Raw genomic sequence first — 12,099 nt, 5'->3', positions numbered from 1 at the left:
CATTTTTTATGTATTTCTTAAACTTCCAGCTTCTGAACTCGAGATTGCATGAGAATCTGTTTTCATTTAAAAAAGTTTGTATCCTGAATGATTGCAAGTAAAACATGAAGACTTCCTCAGAAACTAAAAAGCAAAGAAAAAACTTAACTTATTTTTAAAAATGCTCATGATTTTTAAACTGAATCTCATGATGCTTTGAGGCCTGACTCACGATTATTAAACACTAGAAGTTGGCAATACTGAGAGCGTGCAGGCATGTAAATGTAACTCTTCAGACAACACCAGTCTTAGATTAGTCACTAGTTAAAACTTGTAGTTCTTTGTGTAGTTTCATTACTTTTCATTTAGTTTCCTATTCATGTATGGAACATAAGTTTTATACATTCCTTGTGCATCCAGGAAACTAAGTCCAAGTACACTTTCTTTTTGTTTTGTAATAGTATTAAACATATGCCTAGCTGTGCAGTATGAATTTTACATAATACATGGGTATATAACTTTAAAACTGCTGCCACCTGCTCCCTTCTAGTATATTAGTACATCTGCTGTTTGTTTGTTCTTGCAGGAACAGCAGAAGCAGTTGAAACATCAGGAAGAATTATCCAGTCTAGTTTGGATCTGTACAAGCACACACTCTGCTACAAAAGTGATCATTGTTGATGCTAACCAGCCGGGAAACATCCTAGACAATTTTATTGTTTGCAATTCTCACGTTCTTTGTATTGCTAGCATTCCAGGTAAGAGAATCAAACGGTCCTTGGTGCCAGTTGACTTCCCCAGGAGTGGTGAGTGTTCATCTCGGAAAATTAGAGCCAGAATGTTTTAGAGGTGACGAACTAAAAGGATACAAGTTCTGTGATTAATCATCACGATAAAAATACACTGTAGCTGACAGCATAGCAAACAGCATAGCTGAGGGGAAACTGGGCTTAATCTTACATCAGGCCTGTGCCACTTTTCTAACACCTCTGATCCTAGAATTGGCCATTATCATAAGTTGGAGCACACCAAGGCAAGGAGTGTGACGTAATAGGACCAGTAATCTGGCCTGCTATCTTCCCATACTCCAGTTTAGAGGTAAATAGTCTCTTCAGTAGTGAGAGTATTCCGTAGATCTCCACATTAAGGTATGGTTCTAATTTTATTATATTTATTGAGCCCATAGAGATGTATACCACCTTTTACATGAGATCCCTCCCAAAGGAGTTTTACTATTTAGCACTTAACCAAAGATCTAATTAAGAGACAACATACGGGAGGGCAAAGAAAAGTAGGTGGTTACAACGCTTCAGGAGGTGAGGTTGGTTGCTTTGTGTGCATCTTGTTAACTCAAAAAAAAAAAAAATCTATTAAATTACCCTCCAATGGAGGGTTTGTGCTAGTAGGCTTTGAAAAAGCAAGTTCCTTTGAGTGGAGATTTGAGACAGTCTGCTAACGTAGCACAGTAAAATCAAGGAGGTTTTTCCATGCAGAAGAGAGCCTGGAAGTAAGGTATGAAGGTGTATATGTGGAAATGAAGGCAGAGCATGTTTAGACATGATACTTTGAGAAGAATAGAATGTACAGGAGGTGGTGTAGAGAGGCAAGTAGAGGAATGAAGTTGTACAGACCTTGAAAGTGAGACAGGAAAATGGAATAGTTCCAGCAGAGCAAGTTCTGAAATTAGCCTGCATATGATGATTCTTACTATTGAGATTGTCTTGACTGATCTATATTTCAAACAATATATCATACAAAACACAAGCAACGTTCTTGCCTCTGGAGATGAGCAGTTATGTGCATAAATTTAAATCAGAACAAATGGAATTAGATGAGGGTCTGTTAACATTTTCCCCCTGTTATCAAGATCTGTTTCAATTCTGTTTTTAACTTGGCTGCAAAGTTTTGCTCAAACAGAAACCTGACATACAAGGTAGAAGCATGCAGCACTTCTTTAGGTCTCTTTGTCCATTTTTAATTTAAAGGCGGCAGCTTGGTTTAAGATGCCTTTTCGTGTTGTGCCATTAAAGCAGATTTTATAGGATGTTCTAGTCGTGTGACTCTCAGGCTCTGTAGACTGTAAATATCTTTGTTTATTGTCTAACTTGGATCTTATTGCTTGATAGATTATGCACTGTGTTTTACTGTATCCAAGAAATTACATGAAGCTTAATCTGCCTTTCAGGGGCTAGAGAAACGGATTATCCTGTAGGAGAGGAAGGGTCACAAGAAGCAGACTCTAATCAGGTGGACAGGACCTCTTTGTGTGGAAGTATGACCAGCAACAGCTCAGCAGAAACTGATAGCCTGTTAGGAGGAATCACAGTGGTTGGTTGTACTGCAGAGGGTATTACAGGATCTCTCATAACACACAATGCTAATGGTGCCTCATCTGTGACAGATAAACAGCCAGGTATGAAAATAGTCATCCATGCATGTTTAGAGTTTTAAGTGGGGATACAGGGCAAGTTGTCAACAGCATCAAAACAAATTGAATAGACCTGTATTGAAGGAAGTGGAGGATGCTAAGCTCAACCTCTGGAGACCTGGTCTCCCACATGCTTCTTCTGTAACCACGGGGAAGTCATGTAGTCTCTTTGCCTCAGTTCCCCATCTGTAAATGGTAATCGTATTAGTTTCCTACCTTACAGGGGTGACAGACTAAATGCGCCAAAGGTGGTGAGGTGTTCGGATACTATGGCAATAGGGATAGTGTGAAGTACCTCAGAGCAATAAAGTAACAGAGCAGAGATGGATTGAGAGAAACCTGGAGAGAGCACTACTTCAGTCAAAAGCTGTCTTTTCATGTCCTTCAATTCCTAATCCTTTCCCATTTAATGGGGCTATTCCGTGGAATCCAAAGGAATAGTCTTATCATACAGGGAAATAGAAGGCAAATAATTAATAGTAATTTGCCCATGAACTTGCCACGGTGTCTATACAGAATGAGTTTTCAAGTTAATTTTTAACTGAAATATTTGTCTCATAGAAACTGCAGCCGAAAGTAATGTGGTAGATGAAAACGTTCCAACAGCAGAGGAAGCAACGGAGGCAACGGAAGTCAGTGCTGGGTCAGGAGAAGATTTAGCTGATCCAGCTCAAACTGGAGTGTATACAGAGCATGTCTTCACAGATCCTTTGGGAGTGCAGAATACAACAGAGGGTTCTCCAGTATACCAGCCTAGGTACATGGTCAATGGTCCACACCATTAAAATGTATTAAAATTCATAAATATACTATTTTAGAGTACTATTGAGACAAAGGTTCATATATTTGTAAAGCACTTGAGGCCATCATTTGGAAGGCACTATATAACTGAAGTGTTTCTAGGTGTGTGTCCAGATTAAGCTTTACACAATAGTTATGTAGAATGTCTTGCACTAGTTTCTCTAAAGTGGTCTCGAGTGAGAATGAAGAATAGTTTCAATGTAACTTCATTACATTTTCTAGGCAGGTACCTCCAAAAGGGAGTGTGTTGTTCTATTTTTTTTAACTATTTGTTCCTTTCAACCCACCATTTCAGCCAACTGCTGGTTTAGTATTGTTCAACCCCTGGTGTACTCATTGATATCACACTTGCTCTATTAGTCATGTTTGGCACTTGGCTCTTCAGAAGTTTAGGGGAACAAATGTAACTTGCCTCTTAGTCCAGCCAACTGCTGTGCATTAGCTGTGGCAGTTGAGGGAAAACTTGAATGAGGTTTGTAGGAGTCATTAATAAAGAAATAAAGTTGGAACATCTCAGATTTTTCAAGGCCTTCAGCTATTCACAGGAGGTTCCATCCGATGCGTTGGTTTGTATGGAAGCAGAATAATGGGGCTGAATGCAATCTCTCATTCCTCATAAGAGGTAGATAGCCTCCTGAAATAATTTACTCTAAAAGTATTCATTTCATTTGTACAATTAGTATGCTTAATGGGATTCTTACTCTGCTTTAGATATATTTATAATACACAGGATATTTAAACATTTAACAGCTTTGAATTTGTAATCTGGGTTACAGTTTGAGCAGTCTGCGCATTTGTTTTCAGACTATTTTTTATCACTTTACCATTGTTTTTCTCAATAGTGAGTCAGACTTGTGTAAAGATGTGGTAGAATTGCCAAATGAGCAAGATCTAGTGAGAGAAGAAGCACAGAAAATGAGTAGCCTTTTACCTACAATGTGGCTTGGAGCACAGAATGGATGGTAAGAAAATGCTAATTATAAAACTACTAAATTAAAAAGATTAGGAGTCATTTTAAACCTGCTTTCAGAAAGTTTAAATATCAACCTGGGGGCTCCAAGAACTAAGATGAAGTGTGAGGAAACCCACAAAAGGAAGAAAATTCTGAACCAGAGCTGCAGTAATACCATTCAGTATACCTTATTGTGTCTTGGCATTATAGAACATACAGAATGTATCATTCTGTAGTGTAATATACTATACTATATATTGTAGGAGTTGTATTTGTTAATCTTTTCTTCAATACCAAATTAAACCAAGTAGTCTCTGACATGTCTCTAGAAAAGGCTTTCTTTTTATTGAAAGAAATATGGTATTATCTGAGGATTCTGTAGTGCTGAATGTCAGATCACTAGGAACATTTACTATCCCAGTTATAGGCTCTGTGGATAGATGTTCAGTAATGTTTTGGGCAGCCAGTGGATTAGCTGTAGCAATGCTGCAGTTATCAGTGTGAGATTTTTTTTCTCCGTAATTAAAGCTTTACCCTGGCCAAAATTGATTAAAATTCTTGTATTGTCTGAGACGTTAACATGGTCTTGAAGTATTCATGTTTAATTCATCCCAATTATGTCCTTGCAGCTTGTATGTTCATTCTTCAGTGGCCCAGTGGAGGAAATGTGTTCATGCCATTAAACTTAAAGATTCTATTCTCAGTATTGTGTAAGTTGCCTGAAATGTTTTGTAAATTTTGCTAACCTAATGTAAACCTTTATTATAGATAGAATAATTACAATGTAGTTTAAATAGATTTCCAGTCTGAGTTCATTGAGACGCTAGTTTAAAAAAAAAACCCTACATTTCTTTATTCTTTTGGGGACGATGATGGAGAGGAGGGTTAAGTCAGCATAATGGGGAGAAGGGGAAATAAAGGGGATTTTATGGATACTGAAATATCAAGGATATTTCCAGGTTTTGGGGACTCGTATAAAGAGGAAACTATAATTTTCCTAGAGATACATCCTACTTACTTTGTAGCTAATATATTGTTATCATCAGTTTTCTGTTTTCAGCCTGTGCGTCTCATGGCCTCTTCTGTTCAATCAACCGTATTCTAAAAAGTAGAAAACTATATATTTAAGAACAAATGTGAATTTCATTTATTAAATTATGCTGAACTGTAAAATTATATTTACTGTAAAAGTCCTGTTTATATTTTTATATTGATAATATGAATTAAACACTAATGATATACTTTTGCCTCCTTTCTTTTCCCAGACATGTAAAAGGAATAGTATTAGTTGCACTAGCTGATGGAACATTAGCAATATTTCACAGAGGAGTTGGTAAGCATTCTGCTGAATGACCTTAAACAGAATCAATGACGGTACAGAGATGCTTCATGATCGAAACCGAGTAAATAAAATGTATCATTAGTAAATATTTTACTTTGAAAATGAATGCACTGAATTATCTGATTTTTGCAAACAGTGTTACTACAACAAGCATTTCCAGTCTCTCTCTAATGTGTTGTGTACCTTGTCAAAAAACTAATTTGCTAGCATTTTAGTTGATGAAGCATTAGATATGTTCAGACAAACTTATTTTACAGTAATTAGGAATTCCCCTGTTCTCCCTTTCTTTCTAGTAGATAGCCAGGAATTTCTCCTACTTGGAATCACCACCATGGATCCTCACTCTGAAGTTCTTTTGAGCTACCTCCAGGACTGTGGAGTAATTGAAATTTTGAATTATAGGTACAGTAAGTAAAGTGCATGCATTAAGCCAGTTGACCCTCTGCCTGTATCTCCATCATTGTTGTGCACCCCTTCAGTACAGATTTTTTTCAGTAAGCTGGGTGATCTGTACTCCATGTTAGTTTCATTCAGGCCTGCCTCTGCTTCAAGTTCTTCTTGCTTTTAAAAGAGAAACTTAATATTAGCTTGGTTTGTTTTGCCTTAATTGGGTATTGTGGTGTTGAGGCTGGTCTTCGGAGACTTGTTTGTCATAGAATGCTTAATGACCTTACTTGAAAACAGAGTTTGTCATATTTAGGCTTCCGCTATACTTTTGAGAACTGTATATATTAAACCTTGCTTATCTATTGATCCTGGCCACACTGTGTAGCTGAATCTAGTCAATAATCCATATTGTATGTTGTCACTATTCTTCCCACCTCTGAGCAATGAGATTGCTGCTTATTTCTATCTTGTCCCAATTCTCATGTATCAGGTCATAAATATAGGACAGTTTTTTACTGTCACTTATGTCCAAAGTTAAGGCTTTTTGAAGGCTGTTATATATTTTTTGCCTTGAATCCTTAACCATGTAAAGGCCACCATTCTGACTTGTTCTGCAAGACCTTTCTGTTAATGTCAAATGGTAGAAACCATCCATCAGTTCAAAAAACCTTTGCACCATAGAGGCACTAAAAATAACACTGGGAGTTAATATACTCCAATATATTTCCCTTTGAAATCAAAGGAGTCAAAAAAAAGTCTTCTAACTGGAAGTTGTCCTTGTCTCATGAATTTCTGGAGGCTTTTTATTATCCAGTCTCACTTCATCAAGCTTGCATCTTCCTCTCTAAGTTTAGCATTGCTGCAAATATTTAAAATTCATAATTCAAAGCTGTAAGTAATCTCCATAACAATTCATCACTGGTCTGTTGTCTGTCATAGAAGTTTATTTTAGTTGCAGGCCCTTAGTGGGATCAGTTTTTTCCTCTTGTTCTCCAATCTTTTCCTTAAAACATTCACATTGATTTATATCCTCCATAAACTTCAGTTTAGTCTTCCAGGCTCTTTGAGCATTTCTAAGACTTCCTTTTAGCAGGATAGCCTTTTTTTTTCTTTTTTTCTGGCCATTGTGTCGGCCAGAAATCTTGTCCCATCAATTATTTTTCCATAAAAATAACATTGTTATTAATGGCATTTGAGGAAAGTGGCATCTGAATTCTAGAGAAACCAATCCACTGTCCTTCTGGTTTGTTAAAACTCATTCATATTTTGGGCAGAAGATGGGAGAGCTGGGGAAGTCTCTATATACAAGCTATGTAGCAAAAGCTACTTTGTTCTGCTTTGAGAGTTGACTTTAGGTTATTCTGCGAATTAATCATGTCCACAAGATGCACTATATACCCCCGCCTCTTTGTGAGCATTAGTAGTTGGTCATGGCTGCCAGCATTAACCTGTTTCTGATAATATTGTTTCTCAAAATCTATATTCAAAATTCTCAGCCCTACCTTTCCTGGACAGGCACTGTTCCTCTGTCTTCTGAGTAAGGATCTCTATGGGAGATCTCAAATAGGAGAGAAGGGGGTGTTCCTTACCAGTAATTGGAATTCTCCTGTTGGGTCATCACCACAGATTCTCACTTATTTGCCCTCTTCCTTGTGGTGCTTTGGATCCTTGCAATCAGCTTCTAACAATATTAAGCAGGCATGCAGCACTGATGCAAATATAGGGAAAGGCTCAACTGGCTTGATACTGATACTCACTTTAGTTACCTAAAATTCCAATGACTACAGGGTCCTTGAGGGATCTCAAGTATATGTCAAAGAATGATGATCTTTGGAGGAGATTAACCTAGAGGAGAACTCCAGTTAATGGTGAGTGACGCCGTTGTATGTGCTATTTTAAAAAAAGGCATACCAATAGTAGACAGCATTTAAAGATGTCATAGCACACTTAGACAACAGAGGGGATAATCTCATGCATGGCCAGCATTTCCATGCTCAGTCAAACAGCTAATGTTCAGTGCTATGTGTAGGCTGTTGCTCATTGTACCTGTTATATGCCAATCCAAGCAAATGCATTTAGCGGTAACTGACTGCTTTTTTAAATGCTTTGGCATACTTTCACTGAGTCACTATGTACAATCACATTCTGAAGGAACAAAAATTGTGCTTATTTCCTTAGACAACAGTCCCACACTTAATTGTTGTTTCAATTTAATGGGAAAGTATAACCCTGAATTTGAATTGACTTTTTAAATGAGTCTAACACTCTTCTAAAAGGTTTCAGATGAAGTGGATTTTAGCCCACGAAAGTTTATGCCCAAATAAATTCGTTAGTCTCTAAGGTGCCGCAAGGACTCCTCATTGTTTTTACTCTTCTAAAAGTAGAGATGTACCATTTTAAAAGCAAATAGGCATGCAAATTAACTTCTGCAAATTATCTTAACCTCTGTGAATTATTCCGGTTTGTTTTTAAAGATGGTCAGTGGGACTTGACAAACTATCACCTCTTAGACCTGGGCCGACCTCATCACTCCATCCGATGCATGACTGTTGTACATGATAAAGTCTGGTGTGGCTACAGGAACAAAATCTATGTTGTTCAACCAAAGGCCATGAAAATAGAGGCAAGTTAAAAACAGTGTTTAGTTGAAGTATAATTAATTTTTTGCCATTGTCTTTGTCTAAACACCACCCCCCCTTCCCTATCCATGAATTCTAAGAAGACACTGTTCATCAGCACAAAAACAGGCCATCATTAACAAATTATCATTTTGGAGAGAAATTAGTCAAATATCTTCTAAAATTCAAGAATAATATTTCACATTATGGTTTTTAAAAAGCAGCTTTTTTGCTTTGAGTATCCCACATCTGTTTATAAAAGTGATTAAATTTAATACACCTCTACCCCGATATAATGCTGTCCTCAGGAGCCAAAAAATCTTACCGCGTTATAGGTGAAACCGCATTATATTGAACTTGCTTTGATCCGCTGGAGCGTGCACCCATCCCTCCACCCGAGTACTGCTTTACCATGTTATATCTGAATTTGTGTTAATCAGGGTGAAGGTGTACATCAATTTTTGTGGAATCTGCATCACCAACACTTCCTCTCCCTGAACAGATCCTGTGAAATAAAACCTGGTAACCAACCAGCTGCTGCAATGGCTAGAGGGGGCGCGCACAACACACTGAACTTTGTGGTCTTTCCCCCTCCACCAGCAGCCTCTTCTAGGATTTGGCTTTCCATACTTCTATTTCTAGGGGATGGATTTTTTTAACTTGTAGTACTAGGAGAGCATTTGCCCTCCACTTTGAGCAAACTTAAAATTTACCTAGAGATCTAAGCTGTTGTTTCTGCAGTGCCCTACAGGTACATGGCATGTTTCATATACAGGAAATAGCCAACATAAGTGACTAGGGATTTTAGGCATTTTAGTTTTTGGGTGCCTAACTTGAGAACACATTAAAGGGTCTTGATTTTTAGAGGCTGAGTGCTCAGCATCTCTGGAAAAGCAGATTTCTTTAAAGTGTCTCAAGCTGGGCTCCGAAAATCACTAATCACTCTGGAAATGTTGGCCAAGATCCTTGCTCAGAGCATTTCGTAATCTATTAGGCAATATATGGGAAAAGGAAGTGAAGAATAGGAAGGATTGATGCAGCCTCATTCCAATGCTTATTGTTGAGGTTTGGCATGCATCTTGTAGCTCCAGGATTATTTGGTATGTTATATTTAATTGTACGCAAGAGGTCAGGATAGCAGTGGAAAGAGCCAAATACTTTTTAGGCAAAAGTCTCAAACTGTACCAGTGAACCTAATAACAAAAATATAAATATATATGATCTCTCTCTGTCTCACTCTTTCTCGCTCTCTATATAGAAGGATTGGTAGATCATAATGGCTCATAAATGGGGATGTCATAGCAAATGACTGTAGAGATGTATGTTGTGAGGCAATGCTATGCCATGCCTTGACAAAACACTCAAGGCAAGGTTAGTAGACAGTTTATGGGAAAAGTTACCAATATGTATAAGATCTGGCTGAGAAGAGAGATCATCTTGTCTTTGTCTTGACTTATCTAATTCAAAGTACAATCTTCCATAGAAATCGTTTGATGCACACCCAAGGAAAGAGAGCCAAGTGAGACAGCTGGCCTGGGTGGGTGATGGGGTGTGGGTCTCTATTCGTTTGGATTCCACACTCCGACTCTATCACGCGCACACACATCAGCATCTACAAGATGTGGACATTGAACCCTATGTAAGCAAAATGCTAGGTAAGTTGCTGACTGTAATAAAATTAACCATAGTGTGTTTTGTTCCTGTTGCTACTTAGATCTTTTTTTATCTACCATGGGTCAAACAGCTTGTCTCAACCAAAGAAGAAACTTAAAGCAAGACATCAAAAGCCTATAATGGCATGGAATTTAATTTCCCCAACACATCTGATTCTACTGTCGAAGTCAAACTGTCTAATACTGGCTACAGAGAATCATGGTCCTTTTGGTTCAGTCTCCTGATTTTATGAACACTGTGGACAGCCATTAGGAATTCAGAACTATTTTGGAAGAATAGAGGGTAGTGGGAAGAAGTGTATGAAGCCTTTGAGATTTTTCCTTCCTAGTTCCCTTCAACTTTTGTTTGGAACTGGGCCTCAGTTTTGCAGACTGTAAATGTGGGAGGATGCTGTAGGTTGCCTAGAAAAGTTGTCTTGCACTTATATGGGGAGAATACTGAAGCAAAACCTCACATAATTTGCTTCTTGTAAAACTGAATACCTGTTTTCTGATGTTGCATTTTGTTTTTTCTGAGATAGCTCTAATTAAAATTAGTGTCTTGAGATTTATTTCTGTATAATTTTTTTTAAAGAAGAAACAATATTGTGTTTCTTAACTAGCCAGGAAAAATATGGTGTCAGAGCTCTTTGAACTTGTCTTTAAGTTAAATCCCTCTGCCTTGTAATCCCAGAAGCATTTTACTGTAATGTGCAGCATGAAAAAATCATAACATTCTTTAAAATTAACTGTTTATATAAGTATAGTATTTTATTCCTTACAGAATCAAGATTAGACTAGAGAACAGGCCTGAAAATTGGTCCACATGAGTTCCCACTCTAGATTGTGACTCTGGACACAACCATTATGCCTTGGTTCTGTGTAAAAGGGAACATTCCACCATCTCACGTGGATGTTGATGTTATAAAATGTTCTGAGCTCTCTAGAAATCCAGATGATTATTATTGGTGCCCAGAATTTTTACTGAAGCACTTTTTTTTTAGGTACTGGAAAACTAGGATTCTCATTTGTGAGAATCACAGCTCTTATGGTGTCTTGTAATCGTTTGTGGGTGGGGACAGGAAATGGTGTCATCATCTCCATTCCATTAACAGAAAGTAAGTAAAATGTGAATGAATGTCTGTAGCTGAATACCAAAAAAGTCAATGAAACTACTATAGCAATAAGACTAAAATATGAAGCGTCATCCATGGGTTTGGTAAAGGATATAGATACACTCATCTCCAGGTTTGAATCTGCTCTAGGTTAGTCTGAGGGCTATTTAGCCTGCGTAAAATGGATTGGTAGCAGACATCTCTCCATATAAAACACTTCATCTCAAAAGGCACCTCTGGAATGCCGTGGATTGGATGGATACTGGGACTTGTACCCTTAAAGCATGTAGGGATATTGGCAGTGATCTGTTAGTTTGATAGCACTGCCTGTGATGCATCGCTTGCGAATAGAGGATTTCAACTTCCCGATCATGACAATTTGGCACTTCCCTTGAGCTCTAAATTCACATTTTAAAACTTATTTTGATGTAAGGTTATAGTTAGCACAATTTGAAATGGCCTTGTTTTCTCAGAATCCATCACACAATCGATAATGTCCTTGGTGTCTACAACTAGACAGGCAGAGAAACTGAGCTGCTTTTCAAGGCGTTGCGCAAGGGCATATGAGTTGTAACCACATTCTTCAAATAGAGGAGTTCAGTTGGTGGGTAAAATTCAGCCACCGGTATTCAAAAAGTCTGTATGCTTTAAAAAAAAAAATGTTGTGAACTTTTGCTGTATGCTGGTGGTACATTTAAAAATGAAATACTTGCATTCTAGGAAAAGCAGTTAGCCTTTATAAAGGCTAATAGAACTGACAACCTCCTCTCCTCTCCTCTTCCTCCCCCACCCCCCAAGAAATAAACCACTGTTAATTCAAACAGA

At 37.8% G+C, this 12,099-nt stretch overlaps 1 protein-coding gene and 1 long non-coding RNA gene across 16 annotated transcripts in view; one reads left to right on the top strand and one right to left on the bottom strand.

Moving 5' to 3' along the window:
- Positions 1 to 12,099, top strand: part of SPAG9 (sperm associated antigen 9) — a 104,389-nt gene that overhangs the window by 78,450 nt on the left and 13,840 nt on the right. For 8 of the 15 annotated variants that reach the window (XM_030534500.1, XM_030534504.1, XM_030534507.1 and 5 more), the window contains 9 exons: positions 566 to 737; positions 2,165 to 2,392; positions 2,969 to 3,164; positions 4,051 to 4,170; positions 4,790 to 4,870; positions 5,426 to 5,493; positions 8,364 to 8,512; positions 9,991 to 10,162; positions 11,164 to 11,277. In XM_030534500.1, the coding sequence (XP_030390360.1) occupies positions 566 to 737; positions 2,165 to 2,392; positions 2,969 to 3,164; positions 4,051 to 4,170; positions 4,790 to 4,870; positions 5,426 to 5,493; positions 8,364 to 8,512; positions 9,991 to 10,162; positions 11,164 to 11,277 (1,300 nt within the window). Of the gene's footprint in view, positions 1 to 565; positions 738 to 2,164; positions 2,393 to 2,968; positions 3,165 to 4,047; positions 4,171 to 4,789; positions 4,871 to 5,425; positions 5,494 to 8,363; positions 8,513 to 9,990; positions 10,163 to 11,163; positions 11,278 to 12,099 lie in introns of all 15 variants that reach the window. The other 7 variants (XM_030534498.1, XM_030534505.1, XM_030534501.1 and 4 more) reach the window with 2 other exon arrangements.
- The window catches only part of LOC115635565, a 53,807-nt gene continuing 46,591 nt past the window's right edge, over positions 4,884 to 12,099 (bottom strand). Inside the window, exon 3 of the long non-coding RNA XR_003996634.1 lies at positions 4,884 to 5,261. This is a non-coding gene — a long non-coding RNA (uncharacterized LOC115635565). The remainder of the gene's footprint in view (positions 5,262 to 12,099) is intronic.

The sequence above is a fragment of the Gopherus evgoodei genome, chromosome 15 (assembly GCF_007399415.2).
Source record: "Gopherus evgoodei ecotype Sinaloan lineage chromosome 15, rGopEvg1_v1.p, whole genome shotgun sequence".
Lineage (NCBI taxonomy): Eukaryota > Metazoa > Chordata > Testudines > Testudinidae > Gopherus > Gopherus evgoodei.
This window is presented reverse-complemented; position numbering and strand designations above follow the sequence as displayed.